The sequence below is a fragment of the Chelonia mydas genome, chromosome 10 (genome assembly GCF_015237465.2).
Source record: "Chelonia mydas isolate rCheMyd1 chromosome 10, rCheMyd1.pri.v2, whole genome shotgun sequence".
Classification (NCBI taxonomy): domain Eukaryota; kingdom Metazoa; phylum Chordata; order Testudines; family Cheloniidae; genus Chelonia; species Chelonia mydas.
In genome coordinates, this window is record NC_051250.2 from 69,781,538 (window position 1) to 69,804,440 (window position 22,903).

Below are 22,903 nucleotides of genomic sequence, written 5' to 3' on the forward strand. Positions count from 1 at the left end.
ATGGGGATGGGCTGTGAAGGGCCTTGAAAGTGAAGACAAGGCACTTATGTTTGATGCAATGAAGAAAGGGGAGCTAGTAGAGGGATGCAGCGAGTCGGTGTCAGGATCAAATTGACAAGCTAGGAAAATGATTTTTGCAGCAGCCCTTTGGAGGTGAGAGCACAAGATGGCCTTTGTCCAGGCCAGAGAAGAAGATTGCAGTGATCGAGCCGCGAGATGATAAAAGCTTGGATTAGAGTGTTAGCTAGGCAGATGGACAGATAAGGCTGTATCTTAGAGATGTCATGCAAGATTTAGACACAGCCTGGTTGAGAGGCTGTAGAGAGAGGGCTGAGTGAAAAATGATATCCAGGGTACAAAGATGACGGTGGTGTTATCCATAGTAACTGAGAAAGGAGGGAGTAAAAAGGGCTTTGGTACATGTGGTTTCTAGAGCTCAGAAAGTCTATTTATGGGAGAGTTCCAACCCAGTTTTGCAGGCTCAAGAGAGTTACCCAAGGTTGGGGTACAAACTGCATCTTTTTGGTGCTGTTCTGAACCGAGTCTCTGACCCTTTTGATTATTATTGTCCATCACTATTTTAGACATGAACTCCAGCAGGACATCACACAACCCTGAATGGTATTTGGACAAACTCTAATGTAGGATCTCAGCAAAGAGTAAGGGACCAGGCACAGGGAAGAGCTGTCAAGAAGCAGATGTAGAACCTCCTCCAAAAGGCAGTCAGTGGCCAGGCTATGTACTGTACCACCAGAAGAGGAATGCAGCCTATTTATTATCCTTCTGGACCAGAGGGAACAGCGTGTGTGTTTCTCCATCGTAGACAATATGGACCTGATTCTCCTCTCACTTACATCAGCTTTATGCCAGTTGACACCATTTTGCTCCATTGATTTCAATAGAGTTACTACGGATTTACACCAGTGTGAGTGGAGAATCAGACCACATGCAGTTAGCAAATGAGTAACCTTTTTCATTAAGAAAAAAGCCCAAGTTAGAGAGTGATTTAACAGACTGCCAACTGTGAGGCTTTTTGATCCTGTCCTACCACATGCTTTTGTTGGTTCAAGTATCTTGGGTAACTCATCAGCGCAGTTGATGGACGCTTGTACAATTTGAAATGCACTCCGCTGGCTAGTTACATGTCTTAATTACACAAGATGTAGTGCAAATTCTGACCTTTATAGTTGATTCTAATAGTCACGGTGCATGCAAGTCACATAAGGCTGATTCACAAGAATTATTGTCACAGTTACTCATGGAAGAAATTAGTGAATAATGAATACTTCTGAGAACTTTACCTTTTGGTGAACAGAGAAAAAGACCACATTCACAGAATAAATGATGTGTTGCAGCAAATTAGTCATCCTTAGGGAAAACTGTCACGCATTAGTATTATATATATAGCACTGGAAGTGTAAACCAGGCTTTGGAAGTGCATAAAAAAGACAAGGACCCTGCCAAAAAGAGTTTGTGATCGAACTCAGGAGATCAAGAAGTCAGCTTTAAAATGGGTTTTGAACAGTGAGAGGAACAGGGCATAGGGGGAGTTTTTGACAGGATAGAGTGACCAAGTCAAGAGGGGGAGGAGATACAAAGGGGGCCCGATGAGAAGGAGTGCATTGTGGCAAATGAAAGCAGAGATGTGGGTTGAGATGGCACTGGGCAGAGCCTGTAAGGTAAGGACAGGGAACATGAACGCGACGTGAAGGAAGAGCGGAAGCCAGTGGGAGGATTTGAGAAGGTCTTCTCCACAGCAGGAGGAGAAGTTAATGATATGCAATGGGAGGTGAAAAGAAAGAGAGGGGAGAGATTTCCATAGATTTGTTCTGTGTTTCCCCAAATGAGCTGCATGTTATCCATGAAACGGGAGCTGCAGGATACAAAATCGGTTAGCAAATACATACCAGCAAACAGGCCCCTTTTCATGAGAGTTGAAGATGGATGGTGTGCATGCCACACAAATCAGTTTCAGTCCAGTGAGAATAAACAGCCCAGACCAGTAGCCTAGGGATAACTTTCTGTGCTGCTTATATAGTTTGAGGCCTATTCCTAGCAGCTGTTTAGTGTGTCTATGATTCTATCCACCCATCTACCTACCATCCTAAACATGCATGCCACACTTATCACCATAATATCTGTATCAACTTTCCAACATACCATAATGTCCTTTGCTTGAAGGACATTGGAGCTGAGCGGTCTTAAAAGGAAAATGGGGGCATCTTAAGGGGCATGGAAAACACCCAGAAATTAAAATAATAATAATGAGAATGAAGAATGATTTGAAAACATGTAAATAATCAGGAGAGTGGCTATGTGAAAAGGAGACTATGTGAGATTCTGATTTATCCTCATCAAACTGTTTCAGTTATATATATTTTTTCTGCCTACCAGACTGTAAACTCCACTTGGGATCTGAAAAAATCAAGCTGGGCTCTTTCTGCCTCTTATATTGTCACCAGTGATAGAGATTTTGCAATAGGAGCATAGAATCATAGAATCAGCCGTCGGAGTTGGAGAGCCCTATTGGCTCATCTAGTCCATCTCTGGAGGGCTGGTGCAGGATTGACCCCTTCAGGACATGCTGGGCTGATGTGTGAGGAAGAGCTGAATTCATCTTGCCCCCCAAAAGCTGTGTTGGTTCTGCGGGACTCATAAGAGTCAAATGTGTTTGTCTGGAATAACAGTAGGTGCGACTCAGGGACACAGGGAACAAAGATGGGGCATAACAAGGTGCCCTTTGTAGACAGTCATTTTTCTGACTGAACGCTCTTTCAGCCATCTTGCAAACGGTTTGTTGGAGGTTATACAGAACCTTTGTTGGCAGAACCAAGGTCCCTACCCTTCTGCCTAGCGTCTTGTGGAAGCGGAAATCCTGTTGTGATGGTGAGCACACCTCCTACTGCTTACCCAACTCTAACACTTTTAAATCTAAGGCTTCCTCTAACCTCCTGTTGGGCATTTTGCGATTGCACTATTCACAATGGTAATGGGAGAAGCAAAAATGTTTTTTACAAATTAATTCTTGATGGACAAAGAATATGACTGAAGGGTCTCTATCCATTTGTCTATCTTTTTTTACATCGTTTATCACCATAGCAACCTAGCGATTGTGGGACCAGAATTATGAGATATTACCATGATTATGGCAACTAGTTCAGTAATCTGTGTTAGCGTCTGTCCTTGTAGGTACAGCATGGCCTTGAATAAGTTCTTATAGTGTTGTTGAGTCCAGTTATTTTCCTCTCAATTATTATTGTGGTTCTTGCCTAGATTCTTCGTTTGGATTGTCTTACTAGCTTTCTTTTGTAAATTAACGGTATATGGAGAAGAAAAAAAAGAGGGCTTGCAGGAAGGCCATTTGCATACACCTTGTTAGCAAGGCTGACCGCAACCCAGCAGAGACCGATAAACAGATTTAGTACACCCACGTCTACCTGGAACAGCAAACAGCAGCTGTTTATCAGGCAGCACTCAGCTTTTGCCTGGAGGAGGTAAATAGCTTTATTCGGATGAACCCCCCATGTTTTCCTTGCAACATAGTGTCTTTGGTGGCAACTCTGGCTGCCTTATTAATTACAAGTTACAGTGTAAAATGGGGTAGTGAAGACCAGATTAAAGGGTAGCAGAACGAGGTCCCAGTCATTCAATTCCAGGATGAATTTCATTGCTTTATATTTTGAACCCATGCTGACACAGCAAGGTAGGACCAAACACAGCCATGAGCCCTTTGTGTCTCCAAGAACTTCACGTAAGCTGCACCAGCTCAGTCCTATGGCATTTGAAAATGTTATTTATTATTACTCCATATGGGCCAAAAACACCACTATGAAAAATTCCCTGTGGCCATTCTGGGATCGGGGGAAACAGGATCAGCAGACATTTCCTTCCTGAACCCCAGAAAGAGTGGCCAACTGTTCCCAAGCACAAAACTGATTCTCTATTAGCTTATTAAATTTTATAGAGCCATTCAATTTTTTATTAAATCCATTAAAACTACTTGATACCACCACCTCAACAGTACATCTACACCATCTGCTCGCTGTAATATGGCACTGATATAATAGGCATCATGGAAACTTGGTGGAATTAGGATAGGGACACAGCAATACCAAGGTACAAAATATATAGGATTGACAGAATAGGTCACACTGGGGACGAGATGGCATTATATTTGAAAGAGAGCCTAGCGTCAAATAAAGGTAAAAATCTTAAATCAATCGAACTGTACCATAGAATTGCTATGGATAGAAACTCCATGCTTGAACAATAAGAATATAGCAGTAGGAATATGCTGACCAGGATGGTGACAGTGATTATGAAATGCTAAGGGAGATTAGAGAGACTAGAAAGGCAGAAAACACAATAATAATGGGAGATTTCAACTATCCTCATATTGACTAGTACATGTCACCTTAGGACAGGATGCAGAGATAAAATTTCTAGAGACCACAAATGACTGCTTCTTGGAGCAGCTAGTCCTGCAAGCCATAAGGGGAGAGGCAATTCTTAATTTAACCCTAAGTGGAGCACAGGATCTGGTCTGAGAGGTAAATAACTGAACCGCTCAGTAATAGTGACCATAATGTAATTAAATTTAATGTCCTTGTATGGGGGAAAATGCCAAAGAAAGCCACCATGGTAGTATTTAACTTCAAAAAGGGGAACTACAGAAAACTGAGGCAAACTAATTAAACAAATTAAAAGGAGCTGTCACAAAGGTGAAATGCCTGCAAACTGCATAGAGACTATTTAAAAACACCATAATAAAGACTCAAACTAAACGTATACCCCATAAAAAGAGGACCAAACTATGCTGCAAAGGCTAAACAGCAGAGTAAATGAGGTGATTAGAGGCAAAAAGGCATCCTTTAAATATTGGAAGTCAAATCCTAGTGAGAAAAATAGAAAGTACCATAAACTCTGGCATGTCAAGTATTAAAGTATAAATAGGCAGGCCAAGAAAGTATATGAGGAGCAATTAGCTAAAGACACAAAAACTAACAGCAATTTTTTAAAGTACATCAGAAGCTGGCAGCCTGCCACTGGATGATGGAGTTGCTGAAGGAGCACTTAAGGAAAACAAGGCCATAGCAGAGAAAATACATGAATTCTTTGCCTCAGTCTTCGCTGCAGAGGATATGGGGCAGATCCCCACACCTAAGTCATTCTTTTTAGATGACAAATCTGAGGAACTGTCCCAAATTGAGGTGTCAATAGAGGAGGTCTTCGAACAAATTGATCAGCTAAACAGTAATAAGTCACCATGACCAGATGGAATTCACCCAAGAGTTCTGAAGGAACTCATATAAATTGCAGAACTATTAACTGTGAATGTAACCTATCGCTTAAATCAACCTTTGTACCAAATGACTTGGGGGTAGCTAATATAATGCCTATTTTTTAAAAAGGCTCCATAGACGAACCTGTCTATTACAGGTTAGTAAGCCTAACTTCAGTAGCGGGCAAATTAGTTGAGACTATTGCAAGGAACAAAATTATCAGACATGTATATAAACATGATTTGTTACATAAGAACATAAGAATAGCCATATGGGGACAGAGTCAACATGACTTTGTAAATCATGCCTCACCAGTTAGAATTCTTTGAGAAAGTCAACAACCATGTGGACGAGGGTGATCTAGTCCAATATAGTGTACTTCCAGAAAGCCTTTGACAAGGTCCCTCGCCAAAGGCTCTTAAGCAAAGTAAGCAGACATGGGTTAAAAGGGAAGGTCCTGTCATCAATCAGTAACTGGTTAAAAGATAGGAAACAAAGGATAGGAATAAATGGTCCGTGAAAACTGACCATTTTCATAGTGTAGAGAGCTCAATAGCAGGGTCCCCCAAGGAGCTGTACTGAGATATGTGCTGTTCAACATATTCATAAATGTTCTGGAAATGGGGGTGAACGGTGAGGTTCCAAAATTTGCAAATGATACAAAATTACTCAAGATAGTTAAGTCCAAAGCTGAGTGCGAAGAGTGGCAAAGGGATCTCACTAAAGTGGGTGATAAAATGGCAGGTAAAATTCAGTGTTAAATGCAAAGTAATGCACACTGGAAAAAATAATCCCAGTTCTACATACAATATGATGGGGTCTAACTTTGCTGTTCCCACTCAAGAAGATCTTGGAGTCATCATAGCTCGTTCTCTGAAAATATCCGCTCAATGTGCAGTGGCACTTAAGAAAACCTAACAGAATGTTAGGAACCATTAGGAAAGGGATAATAGCAAATATCACAATGCCACTGTATGAATCCATGGTACACCCTCACCTTGAATACAGTGTGCAATTCTTGTTTCCCCATCACAAGAAAGATATATTAGAATTGGAAAAGGTACAGAGAAAGTGATGATTACAGAAATGATTACGAGTATTGAACAGCTTCCATATAGGAGAGATGAAAAAGACTGGAACTGTTCCGCTTAGAAAAGAGACGACTCAGCGGGAATATGATAGAATCATAGAATCGTAGGACTGGAAGGGACCATGAGAGATCATCTAATCCAGTCCCCTGCATAGAGGGTATATAGAGGGTATACAGAGTTCCTATAAAGGGTACATAGAGGGTATATAGAGGTCTATAAATTCATGAATGGTGTGGAGAAAGTGAATAGGAAAGTATTATTTATCGCTTCACATAACCTAAGAATTAGGGGTCACCCAATGAAATTAATAGGCAGCAGGTTTAAAACAAATAAAAAGAAGTACTTCTTCACACAACGCACACACAGTCTGCCGGTGGAACTCATTGCCATGAGATCCTGTGAAGGTTTAGAGTATAACTAAGTTTTTAAAAGTTCATGGAGAATAGATCCATCAATGGCTATTAGCAAAGATGGTCAGTGACACAACCCAATGCTGTTGGTGTCTCTAAACCTCTAACTGCTAGAAGCTGGGACTGAACAACAGGGATGGATCACTCAAAATTGCCCTGTTCTGTTCATCCCCCTGAAGCAACTGGCACTGGCCACTGTCAGAGACAGGATACTGGGATAGATTAATCACTAGTTTGACCCAGTATGGCCATTCTTATGTTCCTTAAATTCTTCTTACATATCTTCCCTCTTACCTGAAACTTCCAGTGTGTCCTCCTGGCGTGTTCAGGGACATCACATAGGTTATGATGTTAACAACCCATTGGTAGTTTAAATTACCCACACCAGAGCCCTGCTCCAAACTCCGGATCTTTAATCCAAAATGTGTATTTTTGTAATGGAGCAAACATCAAGTCTGAACTCTCTGAACCTGAAGGTACAAAATCCAGACCTGAACTTTCCCATGTCTAGCAGTTCAGACTCATTTCATTCTACAGTAGGTCGGTGCTGGGTGTTTGGTTCAGTTCCAGTCATGTCACCTCTTAATTATCTTCCCTCTAGTCTAAATAACCTCAAACGCCATCAGTCTCTGCTCACATGTGAGCCCCTCCACAGCATGCAGCATCTACACTGGCCTTTTGCATCGGATTCTGTAACAATTTCACTTCAGATAGGGTGACCAGACCTGGATGCCATTCTCCAGATGAGTATTTCTTTATAAAGTACTAGCGCAACATCTCTGGACTGCTCTCAATATGAGACAGCCTCATCTTAGCCCTCTTTCTGGCTGCTGAACAGTGGACCAAGACTTGAAATACTGGGTTTATCACTACACCCAAATCCGTAGTATGTAGACTACAGTGATGGGCCCCATGGAAATACCTTGGTGGACAGAAAAGAATCTCTAATTCATTGCCATTTGAAATGTTTTTAGGTTAGGGGTTCTCCCTACCCAAGTACGTCCCTTTACACTTAGACACCTGACATTTCAGATTCATCTAGGTATCCGTAAACACTGAAACTAAGCCAGACCAAAGAAACCTATACCTGAGCTGCTGTCTTCGACTGTCATTTGAGATTTCACACCAGTCGTTTGGGATGTGGCTACCATCCTATACCTTAATGTTACTAATAGTATTAATATCAGTAACTAACAGTTTTCTACCTAGTGCACAATTAATGAAAAGGTCAATGAGAATTCTCTATAGGGCACTGTTCATTACAAGGCCCATTGCTTATGCAATCTGTCCATATCTCACTTCCCAAACAGTCAAGAGGATTGGAGATGGCAGCTTATAGACCTGCCTGCGAGCTTCTAATTAGCAGGTTTAATCGTATGGAAGCCATCAGGACATTCCTCTTCCAGTGCATTGGCTTTTTGATAAATTGGGCAGTGCCTGTGCCATCACAGGGTGTGTTCGTCCCCCTGTGAAGCAGATAGGTATTGAATTGAGTCAGGGTTGATATGGCACTTGGGATGGGCACTTGTAGTGGGCTGTAACCTTTCCTTCTTGATGGCATGCTCTAGATGACTCGGAACAGCCACCACACGTGCTGTCTCAGTGTTGTCTTACCTTCTCGATAGACCAGCCCAACATGAAATCTGGGCACCAGAGAATGCTGCCAACTGAATACAGATCCCTCCTGCCACCTTGGCAAAGGGAAATGGAAGAAAGGACACAAAAGCAACTTGCTATGGAAGAAAGTGGGAGCACGTAAACAGAGGGTCGCATTATGGCTGCCCCTCTGTGGGAGAGAGAAGGGAGCACTTTACCATATAGGGGATGGCCGTAATGGGGCCACATTTGGTCCATGAGCACAAGGGAGAGGTCACCAATGCTGCCATCACTCTGCCTCCGGCACGCTAGGGCTCAGCTGGGGAGAGTCCGTGGTGCACCGGTGCCTTAGTGAAGCAGCTGGCTCTGGGGAATGTGCTCCCCCAGTATCTGCTCCTGGCCTCCACTGGCACAAAGCTTCCAGACACTGCTGCTGTGGTTGGGCACCTCTTCCTCCCAGCCCCACACTGCTCAGGCCCATGGAGCCATAAAAGAGCCCTTTGGAAGCACTGGGATGCATACATGATGCAGTGCAGAGGCTAGAGGGGCCATCTTTTGAGTGAGATATGAAAACAGTGCTTGGCACACTGTGGTCATTGAGCCTGCCTGGGCATTTGCCCCAAGAGAAGGCACTGAGGGGCAGAGTTCCAAAGGCATTTCTGTGTCTAAAAGTGTAGCTAGGTACCTAATTGGATTTTCAGAAGGGCCTACGCAGGCTAGGGCCCTAAATCCCATTGATTTCAACCAGAGTTAGGTGCCCAACCTGCCTTGCCTCTTTTGAAGAACTCGCTAGGTGCCTATCTGCACCTTTAGGCACCTAAATACCTTTGGAAATTTGCCCCTGAGATACTGCACCAATGGGAGATGTATAAAGACCTAAACAGACGGAGCATAAACCGCAGTGTCCCCACTAAATTCTTATTGGTTTGCTTCTTCCTGCGTTTCATTATGTAGCATTGCTGGGTGCTGCTAAACCGTTGCCACTTACTGCCCAGAACTTCACGACAAAGTCAGTGCTTTCTCTCCTCCCAGGTCATTTCCCTCATTTTGACCCACCAGGGGTCAGGCACCCAAATATCTCTCTTGAGCTTTGGGGTTTAAACCAACCCAAAGTCTCTATGCAAAACTCACTCGAAACCCTCAGATTTCACCTGGTCTGGCATCAAAACCATGTGAAACTGAAACATGTAATGAATGTGGTGCCAGAGCATATATCCAGCTTGGTTCCAAACAGACCCAAAACAGCATGGGAGATTCAGCTGAAAGATTCCTGAACCTTAGGGAACCTCCTGTTAAACCTGCTGTGAGTTTTAGCGAAAACCGAATGACTTTGAAGTGCTTTCCTTGCTGATATTTTGCGCAGTTCTAGCCCCACTCTGCACGTCTGCATCCCCTGTAGGGGTGCATGTGAAAAGGGAGAGAGCTTGTAAAGCACTAGAAATGTAACTCGTTGTCCCTTCCCTGCATTAACCTGGATTCATTCTCCCCTCCCCATCAACCCATTCTCTGCAGATGTTCAGCATATTAAGAGGAGAGACATCGTTCTGAAGAGGGAACTGGGAGAAGGTGCCTTCGGGAAGGTGTTCTTGGCCGAGTGCTACAACCTTAGCCCCACCAAGGACAAGATGCTGGTGGCAGTGAAGGTAAATCTTAAGGGAGCATGGAGCAGAATGTGGTGGAGGCTGAACAGCAAGGTATAGCTGGTTGATACTGTGTGGGAAGGATAGGATAGGTGGGGAAGGTTTGTCAGATGCAGTAGATTGTGGTAAATCCACTTAGTCACATAACGTTTCAGCATTTTGCTTCAAGGTCATTTATTCTCGCCAATGCCAAAACCTCCTTTCCTTTCCTGTTGATCTGGCCATGAGGCACCGAGGAGAAGCTGCACTGCACTGGTCTGGAAGCTAAAGCTGACATGCAGCTGCAAAAACAATGTATGGAATTCACCTGCCCTCTCCGAGAGACTGGGGGCCCTCCTCCCCCCTCCTTTTGCTCAGCCTTTTGTTTTATCTTTTGCTGCAACTGTACATGAGACGCTGAAGCAAAGGGGCCTTGGCAAAACACACACACACACACACACACACAAATCCAAAACACAAACACAAAAAACCCACAGAAATACAGTTTTCTGGGATGATCTGCAAGATCCTCGAAGGACCACTTCCAGCTGAGATCTGCTTCTACCAGCCTGGTCACACAACTCCAAGCTAAAGGACTTCCAACAGAGGCCAGCTCAGCATGGCTTCTACTGTCTCAATCAGCTGCTGTGTACACCCCTTAAGGGTCCTTTTGAGAGACTCAGGACATGTTTGCACAGCAAGTCCAGGCCTCGGGTAGAGGAGTCTGCTTAGTGGATAAGTGTGCTTTCATATCAAGTGGCACCAGTTGGCAGATACATCATAATCCACTGTGGTAACTGCGGCCATGTAAATCATTGTAAGTGGTTTTGAATTTGAACTGATACCCTACAAAGAAAAAATACCTTTCTGTCTCTCCAGAAGTCCAGAGACAACCTGTTCCCAAAGAGAACGTTGTTTTAATGAACCTTTGAAGACATTTTTTTAAGCTCACTTTTCCTGGTATGTTCTGGTCCTGAACTGCAAGGTGCCACCCTTTCGCCCTATGCTACAGAGATATATAGAGTAACTACACACATGATTAATTATCTGAGAGTGTGGCTTGTGTCATGATGTGAACCTTGTTCCCCGACTTGTGCCTGCCTCTCAACAACATCCAGCCCTTTATGGCATATAAACACTGCATCCACAATCTCTTAGGGCTCGACTGAGTTCCATTTGCTTGTAGGCGGAGTGTTATCTCGACTATTTCCCCTAATTGTTGTTACAAACTTATATCTCCAGAATGCCTTTTGTCATAGTCACAAAGTATTTTACACAAGACTGACTTCACCACCTCTGAAATGCACCCAGCTTCAATATGCAACACAACAGCTGTTTGACATCCAACGCACAAGGACGAGGAAGAATAATGTAGCCAGCTGAAGCCACAAGGGGAATTTAGGGAGCACATTTAGGTAGTTATGCAAAATCTGAGCCCAGGCCGGCAGAGCTTATCAGTCCTCCTTTACAAAATGCCAGAGGGTCTTTAATTACTGTAAGTGACCAAGGCTTCCTGTTTCGCATCCCAAAACCTACCCCCAGCAGCATCACACCTCGTAAGCCTGCACTGGCATTTGTTCCGTTGTGGGTTAGATGGAAGAGTACCACCTCCTGGAGCATCAGTACAACTTGCAGCACCTGGGTTTTCTTGGAGATCTTGCAAGCGCACACAGACTCAGCCTCCTGAGAGCTGTCTGGCATTTATTACAGGCGGGGACTGGTAGCACGGCCCGTTATTAAGGTTGTCCGACCCTTCCTATTGTAAGGTCCTGTTTTCAGTTGCTAATACCTTTGCCAGCTGTTAACCATTTAGGCTGAAGATTCCAATGCTGGGTGTCTGCTTCAGGCTGAATTTTTTTTTTGGAAAATTTCAACCAAAATGATTCAGCTGTGTCCAAGAATGAGGTTAGGGAAAATGCATTGTTTTGCCCATGCTAAAAAATGCTGATGACCTTTTGTTTGCAAAGCAGAGTATTGCATGCAAATCACAACTCCTGTTGACTTCAGTTGTAGCTGTGAGTGCTGAGAGAGCTGCAACTCAGCGCCCAGTCTCAGGTCAGGCACGAGAAAAATGAGGCACTCACAGGGACCACCTGCGTAAAGTTAGGTTTAAGTGACTTGCCCAGCATCCAGAAGAAGCAGAAGCAGAGGTAGAAGGCAGTTCTTCTCCCAGGCAGCATTCAACAGCCTTAACCATGAGACCCCTCCTTTCTCTTTCCTCTTCTATTCTGCCTCATTCACTATACATCTTCCAACGTCTACATTTTCTGACTTTTAAATGCTTGCCTTTGCAAACGTAACAATGTTCCTTTAACATCTATATTCCCATTACCTTGTAGAATCAACGGTGTATTCAGGGAACTTAAAAGTCATTGTACCTGAAATATCAGGTCCAAATATAAGGTGGAAAAAGGATGACTGAGGAGGAAGGGCAGCTATTTTCCTGGAAGGGTGTAGCAGCCATACTATGAAGATATTAAATGACTAAAAATAATCAGGTGCGTGAGATGAGGATGGATGTTTTGCCATCTGCACAGTGTAACTGTCATCCATCTAAATATCTCTAGGTGGCTATCCCTTGAGGGCAGAGAATTAAAATGAAATTATGCAATGTGTCGAGCGGGTGTAGGGCAGGGGAAGGAACAAAGAGGAATGGCCTCGTGCTTAGATAATAACCTGTAGAGATCGGTTCAGAGGAAAAAGCACGTGGGAGAAGAGCACTTGCCACTTTGCTAAGCTTAGCATCTAGCCTGACAAAGCTGCAGGACAGACTGGATTTATTTTCAGCATCTCACTCCATAGATCCACTCCCTCAAGACACAGCAACTGAAAAGGAGCTTCCTAAATGCTGAACATTCTTCCAGTGCATCATTTACAAGCAAGTTCTGCCGACCTTCCTCTTGCTACTTGTGCCTTTGAATTCCAGGCATGAGTAAGATGAGCAGGGTCTCGTCCTTGGTCCCCAATCAGTGGGGTGACCAGATCAGTTTACAGACTGACAAGAGAAGGACTGGGGTTTGTGGTAACTCCAGTGACATCATTACACAGACAAGAGATTGGTAAGCAGACAGCAGAAGTCCTAATAGGGTGAGCACCCAAGAAGAAATAATTTCAAAGGATACTGTTGTGATCAAGGGGTATTAAATCTGATCAGTTTCTTTTTTTTGATGCGTAAATGTTCGCAGTCCGTGGCATTTGTGATGATTCTCCCAAAACTTCTGGGCTCTTTTTTCCAAATTAAAGGCAGCCCGCACAAATTACCCTGCAATAATAACAAAGCAGTGTCCAAACCAACCTCCATAAGCAACTGTAAAATAATAAACAGTGTGTAGAGCCCTGCACTCACGAGGAACCTTACAGTATTCTCAGGAAGTATGTGCAGTCAAGTCCTCCTAGCACCCTACAATAACAAGTGTGTGCGTGCTGCCCAATGCTTGTAAGCTACCCTATAACAGCAGCAAACTGATGTGCTCAAATGTGCTAAAGGAGACATTTTTGGTAAGGATACAGATTTCAGCATCAATCTCTCAGGGAGCTGTTATAAACAGCAGGGAATAAAAACATGATTTTAAAAATTATGAGGAAAGATTTGACAGTGTCCTTCAGAGGCATTTTGAAAAATCCTCACAATAACTGCACAGCCCGGCAAATCCGTCTTCAGAAGAAAGGCGGTGTAGTCAGCTATTTCAAAAGAAAAGACAGCTAGAGGGGGCTGGCTGGCTCAGGAGCTGAGTAATAATGAGATACTGAGCCTTTCGCCCCTAGGTCACCAGTTGAAATCCTGCCTAAGTTTGTAATAATGGGAATCTATTACCCTCTGAGGGCTGTTTGCTGCTCTCTGTGAAATGAGTTGGGGAATGAGCTCTATTGCCAAGTGGGCTGCTGTCCACATAGGAAGAAACTCCAGCCTAGTGGCAGTCGCTGCGGCTCAAGCTCAGCGGAGCTGAATGATGCCATGGAGCCATACCACCTTTGCCAACTCCTTCAGGAGGTGCCTCCAGAGTATGGCTGAGGCACATAGGTAGGGAGTAAAGGCCCCTTGGACAGCACTGTGAGAAGACCGGGAACTCCGTGATGGGTCCCACAACAAAGCCCCCAAACTATTAGGTGTTTAGTGGGAAAGGAGTGGGTTGTCTCTCCTTGTCGCAGGAAAGTGAAGAGATCTGTGACATTTCTAGCACCTGCTGGTAAGACACTGTAGTTTAATGGTAGGGAAGGCAAGCTACTCCTCCTAAAATCCAAACAGTCTTCGGCCTTGTCCCATGTTCAAACCAAACCCAAACCATGTTGAAGGGTTAGGAACAGTACACTTAATGCAAGAGGGCAGCTCCTATAAACTATCCCAAAAGATCTCCAGCCCACATGTAAGTTCCTCTAGCTTCCTTCTCTTCCCATCTGTTCTCTCTCCAGATTTACTCAGCAGATTCAGGCAGCGCTATCCAGTCTCTTCCCCCCAGCCAGTCTTGGGTGCCCCCCTCAGTGTCATCCCAGGTTGGGTTTCAGGAGGAGGGTAGCTCAGTGCAGCAGTTAGAGCATAAAACTGGAGCTGGCACTACAGGATTCTGTTCCCAGCTCTGCCACTGACTCACTTTGTGGCCTTGGACAACTCACTGTTTCTCCATCAATAAAATGGGGATAATGAACCTGGTTTGTCTCACAGTGGGGCTATGAGGCTTAATTCATTCCTATTTGTAAAGTGCTTTGAGATCCTCGTGTAACAGGCAATATCACTCTGCAGAATCCTCTACCCCCAAGAGTCCAGCGCGGAAAGACCAGGCCTGGTCCTTCTGACTCACACCCTCCCAATTCTGTTTGTATGCTCCCCTCTTCCAGGCTCTGAAAGACCCCACTTTGGCAGCCCGCAAGGATTTCCAGAGGGAGGCAGAGCTGCTCACCAACCTGCAGCATGAGCACATTGTCAAGTTCTATGGGGTCTGTGGTGACGGGGACCCTCTCATCATGGTCTTTGAATACATGAAGCATGGGGACCTGAATAAGTTCCTGAGGTAAGCATGAGCTGACTGCTGAGACGGCAGGGCAGGGGCCACAGAACCTTCCTCCTCTGGGTCACTGCTCTGAATCCAGACCAAGCCAGTAGGGACCAAAAGTCGTTACTGTTCAGTGACTACTTGACTGCCTGGATAACATGAGTCAGTCATTCTCAGTCCAGCTTCCAGCAGACAGGGGGTCAGCACTCTCCACAGAGAGCCATGCAGACTGGACTTCTTCCTTATCCCTAAAGGGCTTCCATCTGGTCAAAGCAGGTTTGAGACAGGAGGCAGCCTGGGAATGCTATGGATAGAGGGCTGCAGTCTGCAGGGCTAGCAAACCAACACCTTTCAGCAGCTGTGAAATTCCCATGCCAAACAAAGCCAAAGACTGAACCGACCCCCCTGAACACTTCCTCTGGTTTGTAAAAACGAGGTTATTGTTCTGCTGCCATGCATTTCGTTTTGCACATCACCCACCTCAGAATCCTGATGGGGCCAGGAGTAAAAATACAACAACACTACCCTAGAGAAGCTGTACTTTCAGGATGTCTGACCTGGCTGGCGCCAGTGATTAGAGATCCTCTGAGATTTCCAGCTCCCCTTTCTAGATCCAGAGATCTGATTTTTGGGGTGCCCACTGGACCCAAACACTGGGGCTTTGCTCACTAATTCTGGTCAGAGGTCCCTAATCCTAGGGGAATTAGGTGCTATTGTAGGCTGGGCCCATTACAGTAATTGTCTCACCTGCCTCTAGAGTGGTAGAGATTAAAACACCAGCCCATCATCTTGTAAGCATTTCATTGCCAGAATGTAGCTCTTTCATATACACTGTCCCTCAGGGCTTGTCTATATGCAGTATGGTAAAGTGTATTAGAGGGGTGTGATTTGAGGGGTGCTCTGCCTGCCCTGTGTAGACCCTCCTGGTGTGAACAAAAAGGTTTCAGTTTGCGTTAACGTAGCCCTGTTTCAAATCTCTGAGTGGTGTGGAACATACAGCAAATGTGTCTGATGCTAGTCTCCTGTGATGCAGAAATCATGCTCTAAAACTTGTACTGTGAGTGGAGTGGCGCTTACCTCTTGAAATAATTACTAGCTTTATTTCCAAGTATTTAGAAAATTGGACCCTTGATATTTTTGTGTTTTGACTGCTAAACACGAGCATAATTGCATTAGGAGTGAGGAGCTGAACGTGGTGTCAGTGCTAGAGCTGGGGCTCTCCTGTTCACGGAGATTATTGTTCCACTGGTGCAATCGATTTCTGACCAGGAAAAACAAATCCTTCCCTAAAGGTTTGGGTTATTAAACAAGTGTCCTGCATGCATGAGGCTCTGGGAATGGCTCTTGAAAGGTTCACCTCTCCCCAGAGCTCTGCAAGGGGGCTCTCGCCCTGATGTAGGAGTTTCACAGTCCTTGGGGGGCAGCCCCAGCATTTTGGTCCCCAAGCCAGAGGTGTCTGGGCAGTTGTGTGCAGACTTCAGGAAACTGCATGTGATTTCCCAGGTCAATCCCTATCCCATTCCCTAGTGGGATGAGCTGGTTGACAAGTTAGGAACAACACAATACATCAATTTATTAGACATACCAAAGAGGCATTGGCAGGTCCCCTTCACAGCCAAATCCAAAGAGAAGCCAGCCTTCCCCACCCCGGGGCTCTCCCATTTCACTACCATGCCTTGTGTGGCACCCCACCACCTTCCAGCAGTTATTAGACCACCTCTTCCTGCCATCACTGTGAGCATGTAGCTGCCTATTTGGGTGAGGTGGTCCTTCTTTTAGTTCGGAGTGCAGATACAACCTGTAGGACAGTGTGTTGCTGAAGGAAGCCAGCCCAGAGAAAAGCATGAGAGACCAAGTACTTGAGGTACTTAATAGAAAAGGAGAAAATTCATAGGCTCTTAGATGAAATGGAGACACCATTCCCTGGCCAAAAAAAAAAAAAAAAAAAAAGGTTGTAAGCCTTGTCCTCCTTAGGACTAGGCACATATTGCAGGTGAGTCATACCCTGTTGTACCATTTTGGCATCTCCTTTAATTGACCTCACCAAACAGAACGCTCCAGAACAGGCCAGCTGGACACTGCAGTGTGACAAAGCCATTCCTTGTTAAGCCTTTCCGCTGCCAGAGCTCTGGGGCCTGGCTTTACACAGACATTCATACTCCAGACGAAGGCCTTAGAGCTAGTCCACCCCCACACTTCCAGGGTTGTATTGGAGTCAAGCCACAATTTGCCTCCTTAAGTGAGATAACCCATGGTTGAGGAGTGCCTGGGTACCCAGTGAGCCATAGACTCTCTAGAGTAACCTATTAGGGAGGGTCTTTGTCTCAGTACCGTATTATGCCCCACTGCCCTGGCTCAATGTGGTGGAGTCCAATCTCTGGATTACCCAGTAGTCCCAGGCATTACAGCCGTACACCTTTTGGATACTTTTCCCCCTCATGCTGTGGTCATCCCCGGCCCCCTACTCTGGGGAGTTATGTGGTGGGCAGAGTGGACACTCTGGAAAACCAGTAGCTGCCCTCACATCCCTGATACACCCCAGACCCTTTTTTACTAGTGATGGGAGGAGACACCAGCCTAGTTATTGGGACAGGAGGGCTCCAAGAGACACCTGGGCCAAGGGAACACCCCACAAAGCTCAGGGTGTTCAGAGAGCGCATGAACCCCCTGAGCCTGATTCACTAATGCAGCACTGCTGCCATCCTCACAAAGGGGACGAGGTAGAGAGAGGGCAGAGGTAGAGAGAGGGCAGCCCCGGGAAAGGGAGGCTGCCAGACCGAACCTCTCTCCCTTGGGCAGTGAGTTCAGGCAGAGCCATGAATTGAGCCCTGTGCTGTTGTTGGTGTGCGTACACTGGGTCCTTTGTGTAGCCAGCCCAGAGGTGCTGGGCGGGGAGCTGGAGTCAGGTCTCCTTAGGCATGAAGGTCTTTACATCAGATAAATAGGGCCTCTCTTTTGCTTGCTGCAGAGGAGCCTCTGACGGGATTGGAACAGGGACCCGCCATGCCTCCCTTTGCTGAAACGATGCTGTGGGAGGTGCCATCTTTCAGGCAGGACACAAAGCCCAGGCCCTGGACACTTGTGTCACTTAAAATCCCCAGTGCATTCCCTCAAAAAGGGGAGTTCACTCCCAGACACCGTCAAAAGCTCAGCAAGGATAATAACATTCTTCTTTAATTTCACCCATCAGCTTCAAGGTGCTTCTTCGCTGCCTTCCTTAACTTCTTGTGCAGTGTTTTTGGGTGCTGTGAAGCAGCTGCTACATGCCACACCAGTGGTGGCCACACATCAGTGCTGGTTAGGAATTAGCCCTGGCATCAGAGGGCCTAACTACCAGTGACTTCAGCAGATATTACCCCAGGTTAGCCTGGGGCTGAATGTGGACCAGTCTCTGAAGCCCTTGGGAGTACCGTTGGAGCTGTGCTGGTCCCAGGTATTAGGCCATGGCTACACTGCAGCTTACGTTATGTTGCTCAAGGATGTGAATTAGCCACACTCCTGAGCGACATAACCCATGCAGACATAGCACTGTCCACTCTGGTGCATTCCTTGCTTTGGGCATTCACCCTGCAGGAGGCATGCAGAAGTTTTCTTTGGCATACTTCACCCAGCACTGCTCCCAGAGCCAGCGGGGCGGGGGCTGCTTTCAGGAGATAATCAAATGAACTTGTTCAAGTTTAACTACACATTTCAATAGACATTGAAAAAGCAGTAAAAGGGGAGAGGGCTCACTTTAGCCTGGGCTTCCCACAGATAAGCATCATAAATAAAAGTCCCCCAGTTTTTATTATGCCGCACAGGGCCTCTCAGAGAAAACACTGAACAATAAAGGTGACCTGTGTGGCAAGGGGAGTCATTTCAATTTACACCTGCCAGCTGGACTGGGGATTGAGTGCCACAGGGTGGTCTCTCTTCATACTTCATTCCCAGCCCTCACGCAGCCTGGCTGCTCCTCTCGTCACTGGTGGCGGCAGATCAGACGTGTCAGGCCCATCAGGAAATACAAAAAGGCCTGCTGCAAATTGCAGTGTCCTGGCTGATAAAAGGCCAGCATTGAAATGGCAGCTCCCTCCGAAAGAGCCTGTCAGGGAGAAGTGTAAACATCCCTCTCCAGGGAGCAGGGGGTCTCCAGGGCTGACTTACTAGGGAGCCTGGGAGTTCACTAGAGCTGCTATGCAAGGCAAGGTTGCAGAGCCCCTGCTGTGCTCATACCACTGGTGGCTCCTCTGCATTTCTGTGGTGTTCAAATATGCTCTTTCTCTTGATGTTTACTGCACATGTGTCTCCCTCTCTATCTAGCCATGGAGAAGGACAGAGTGAGCGAGCGTGTGTGTTAAACTCAGAGCCTGGGTGGCAGCAACAGCTAGAGTTAAGGTTACTTAAACAATTCCATTGTAAACCCCTATTTGCAGTCGCCTTTAATTTCCCCCTTTTATTAAAGTCTCCAGACTTGCTCCCTGCTCAGAGGCAATTGTTTCTTCGACGTTTGATTATGTATGTTTGTAAAATCAGAGCATCAGTGGTAGCAACAGCTAGAGTTAAGGTTATTTAAACAATTCCATAGTAAACCCCTATTTGCAGTCATCTTTAATTTTCCTCTTTTATTAAATATTCCAGACTTGCTCCCTGCTCACAGACAAATTATTTCTTGGAAGTTTGTGTAGCCTTTTGATTATGAAGAAAGAAGGAACAAACATACACGCTATCCATTACCAAAAAACAAGTCGTAGTAGTATAATTTTAACATCTCTAGTGTCCAAACAGCTAGGGGCAAAAAGAGACAGTGCTCATTGAAGACGGGATTTCTGCCCCATGCTGACACAAATGTCCATCGTACGAACTGCAGCGTTTTATCCCCAAAGAACAAACCCCTCTGATGGACTGAGAATCTGCCGAGTTTTACAATCCTTAGTAAACTGCATTAGCCCTACTTTCTGAGAAAGTGACAGACCAACCTGTCTTCTCATGCTCTCTGCAGCCTTCTCCACAGAACGATGCACACTCGTCACTTACACTAATGGCATTAGCCTGTTGACGCTACCCCCTCTGGGACCATCCCAGCTCCAGGGAGTAAGGAAGGGCCTGTCTAGACTAGGTTGCATTTTAAAAATTTTTAACTAATTTAGACACTAGTGTAAACAGGGTGTCCCACTTTTACAAAAGTGTTAGCTGGTTGAGGGCAACTGTGCACCCCTCTGAGGTTGACCTTGAGCAGCTAATATGTTTTGAACTTGTCCTGTGTTCCTTACCTAGACGGGGCAGAAAGAGAGATTTCCTTGGTGCCTCTTGGTCTGTTTGGAGTTGGAATGAGCTGCAGATCAAACAACAATCTCCAGCAATCTATCAACAACACGTTGCTTGCTTCCAGACCTGTTCTACACCAGAAATATTACTCGTTGTTGACAACAGGTGTCAGCCACAGTCGAACCTTGACGAGCAGGGTCCAACTGCAAGTGCAGACCATGGCCAGCTGTGTTCTTCACTGTTTCAGACACTGTGGTTTGTTCTGGTGTATGTTTGTCGCTCAGCCGTACTCAGCACCAGCTCAGCTCCACCGACTGCTGACATCTGTTGTCAACAACAGTTAATTTTCCTGGTATAAAACAGGCTTTAGGATGTTTAAATAACACATCAATCATTCATCTTATATACTGTCTTCAGTAATCCCCTCTTGCACTCTGCAGCATTCCCTAACAAGTTCTCTCAGCGCACAGCTTGTCTCATCAACCCACCTGCTCTTTGCAACTAGCTCCGTAATCTCTGTGACATTTCTACAGCCCAGCTCCTCCAACCCTAGCCCTGTGCCGTCCGCAGCATTTCTACCTCCAGCTCTCTGCAACATCTCCACCTCTGTCTGCAGCACTCCTTGCTCCCTAGTGCCACATGTAGAGTTCACCTTCCCTTTCAGAGCTCCTCCTGCTGTCTTGTAGGGGAGCTTTAGGGTTGTATTTGTGGTGGCAGGAAGGCAATAGACATTTGAAGAAGTGGCATCTGAAAAACGGAATCAGCTGAACCCGAAATATCTGGACTCTAATCCCAGTGCTCATCCTAGAGCCCAGCCAAGCATTTAAGAAAAGGAGATAAACAGTTCTGCTCTTGTGGGGATGTTTAGCCCCATGCAGGGAAGGAGGTACAGCTCTGTATATGCAGTTTCAATTTGCTTGATGAAATGCCAAGAATCATTTTGAAGAGAGTGGTAGGAAAGCCCCAGAGGAAACGTTGTTCTGTATCTAGTCAGGAGGAGGAAGATCACAGAAAAATCTCTTGCTTTTTCCCTAAATATAAATGTTTTTCCTATTCCACCTCCACACAGGCAACCAGAGGGTGAACTCCAGCAGGGGAGAGACATCACGGTGGAGATAGTGTGACAAAGACAGGCTTAGTATGTGAGGGGAACTGGGTGGGCAGGGCAGCAAGGAGACTGACCTTGAGTCCAAACCTAGAATGCACTAGTTTCTTATACGTACACCTTGTGCTGCCCAGGATTTCCCCTGACTTTTCAGGGTCTAATCCCTGCTAGCAACTCTGGGAGGGCATGTGACCCTGCAATTCACACACATACTCCCATGCATTGCCTCTGCCTGCCACCTTCAGCTCCTGTCCACGTTTACAGATTCCAGGGCTGCCTCAGGGTTAGAGTTGGGGTTCTGACCCAGGGAAGCCCAGGAGCATGTGACATCTGAAGCCCAGCAGAGACCCCTCTCGCTCAGTGGAACGTCACCAGGAGCAGAGGACATAGTGGGGGCTGGTGGAATGGAGTTTGGTGGGAAAAGGGCAACCTGTTTGGGGAGAGGGAGGCTGCTGGGGAGCCAAGGAATGATGGGATTGGAAGAAAGGGAGATCTCTAAATATTTGGAGGTTTTATGGGGGGCGAAGTTAGCTGAACTGAACTTCCGGATCTTGAGGGTGTTCATGTTTGTTTTGGCTCTGTCTTTCCAATATATCTGTGCATAGAGGCCAATCATCCCAGTGCACTGGGAAGGTCTCAGAGTTGGGGCCCAATGCCCTGACTCCAGGATGAATGGAGATGGTTTGAGATCCCTGCCACCTGGTTGTTTAGATACCCACTTCTGTGCTCTTTGCTCTTTCCCCTGCAGGGCGCATGGCCCAGATGCTATGATCCTGGTGGATGGGCAGCCTCGACAGGCCAAGGGGGAGCTGGGGCTGTCCCAGATGCTGCACATCGCTAGCCAGATTGCCTCTGGAATGGTGTACCTTGCTTCCCAGCACTTCGTCCACAGAGACCTGGCAACCAGGAACTGCTTGGTCGGAGCCAACCTGCTCGTGAAGATTGGAGACTTTGGGATGTCAAGAGATGTCTACAGCACTGATTACTACAGGGTAAGGCAGCTCCGGCAACAGAGTCTGAAGGGCAGAGCAGAGGGAGGCTAGGAAATGTTGCAGTCAGTCAGCTACCAAAACTAAACTCACACACTTGTTCATTCCTTCCCCTGTGCTCTCATGAACCCTGAAACACATACTCATGCAGCTGCCCATGACTCACATCCTTGCACATACTGGTGTGCACACCCACGCATGCACACACCCACACATCAGTACCCTCTGTCCTTCTCACCTACACCCCCCTACACATTTATAACTCAGACACAAATGCACACTCATGCACTTATACACATTCACTTAGTCTTTTACATATTCAGCTCTTTCTCTCTCTGATGCACACACACACACACACACACAATGTACAGTTTTGGATTCCTCTCTTTATTTAAAAAAAAAAGACACTGATGCATTAAAGAGAATCCCAAGGAGGGTGACAAAGCTGATTAAAGGATTGGAGGCCGTGATCTGCAGAGTGTGGTTAAAGAAATTTAATATAGAGAAAAGGCAACTGAAATAATGACTGATAACTGCATAAAATATGGGAGAGGAAATAATAGGCAATTTAGGTTTGAC

General features: G+C 45.8%; 1 protein-coding gene across 4 annotated transcripts in view; it reads left to right on the top strand.

Annotated features, from left to right (window-relative positions):
* Positions 1–22,903, top strand: part of NTRK3 (neurotrophic receptor tyrosine kinase 3) — a 325,185-nt gene that overhangs the window by 254,485 nt on the left and 47,797 nt on the right. For all 4 annotated transcript variants that reach the window (XM_037910851.2, XM_007060361.4, XM_043524704.1 and 1 more), the window contains 3 exons: positions 9,892–10,022; positions 14,832–15,004; positions 22,084–22,327. In XM_037910851.2, the coding sequence (XP_037766779.1) occupies positions 9,892–10,022; positions 14,832–15,004; positions 22,084–22,327 (548 nt within the window). The remainder of the gene's footprint in view (positions 1–9,891; positions 10,023–14,831; positions 15,005–22,083; positions 22,328–22,903) is intronic.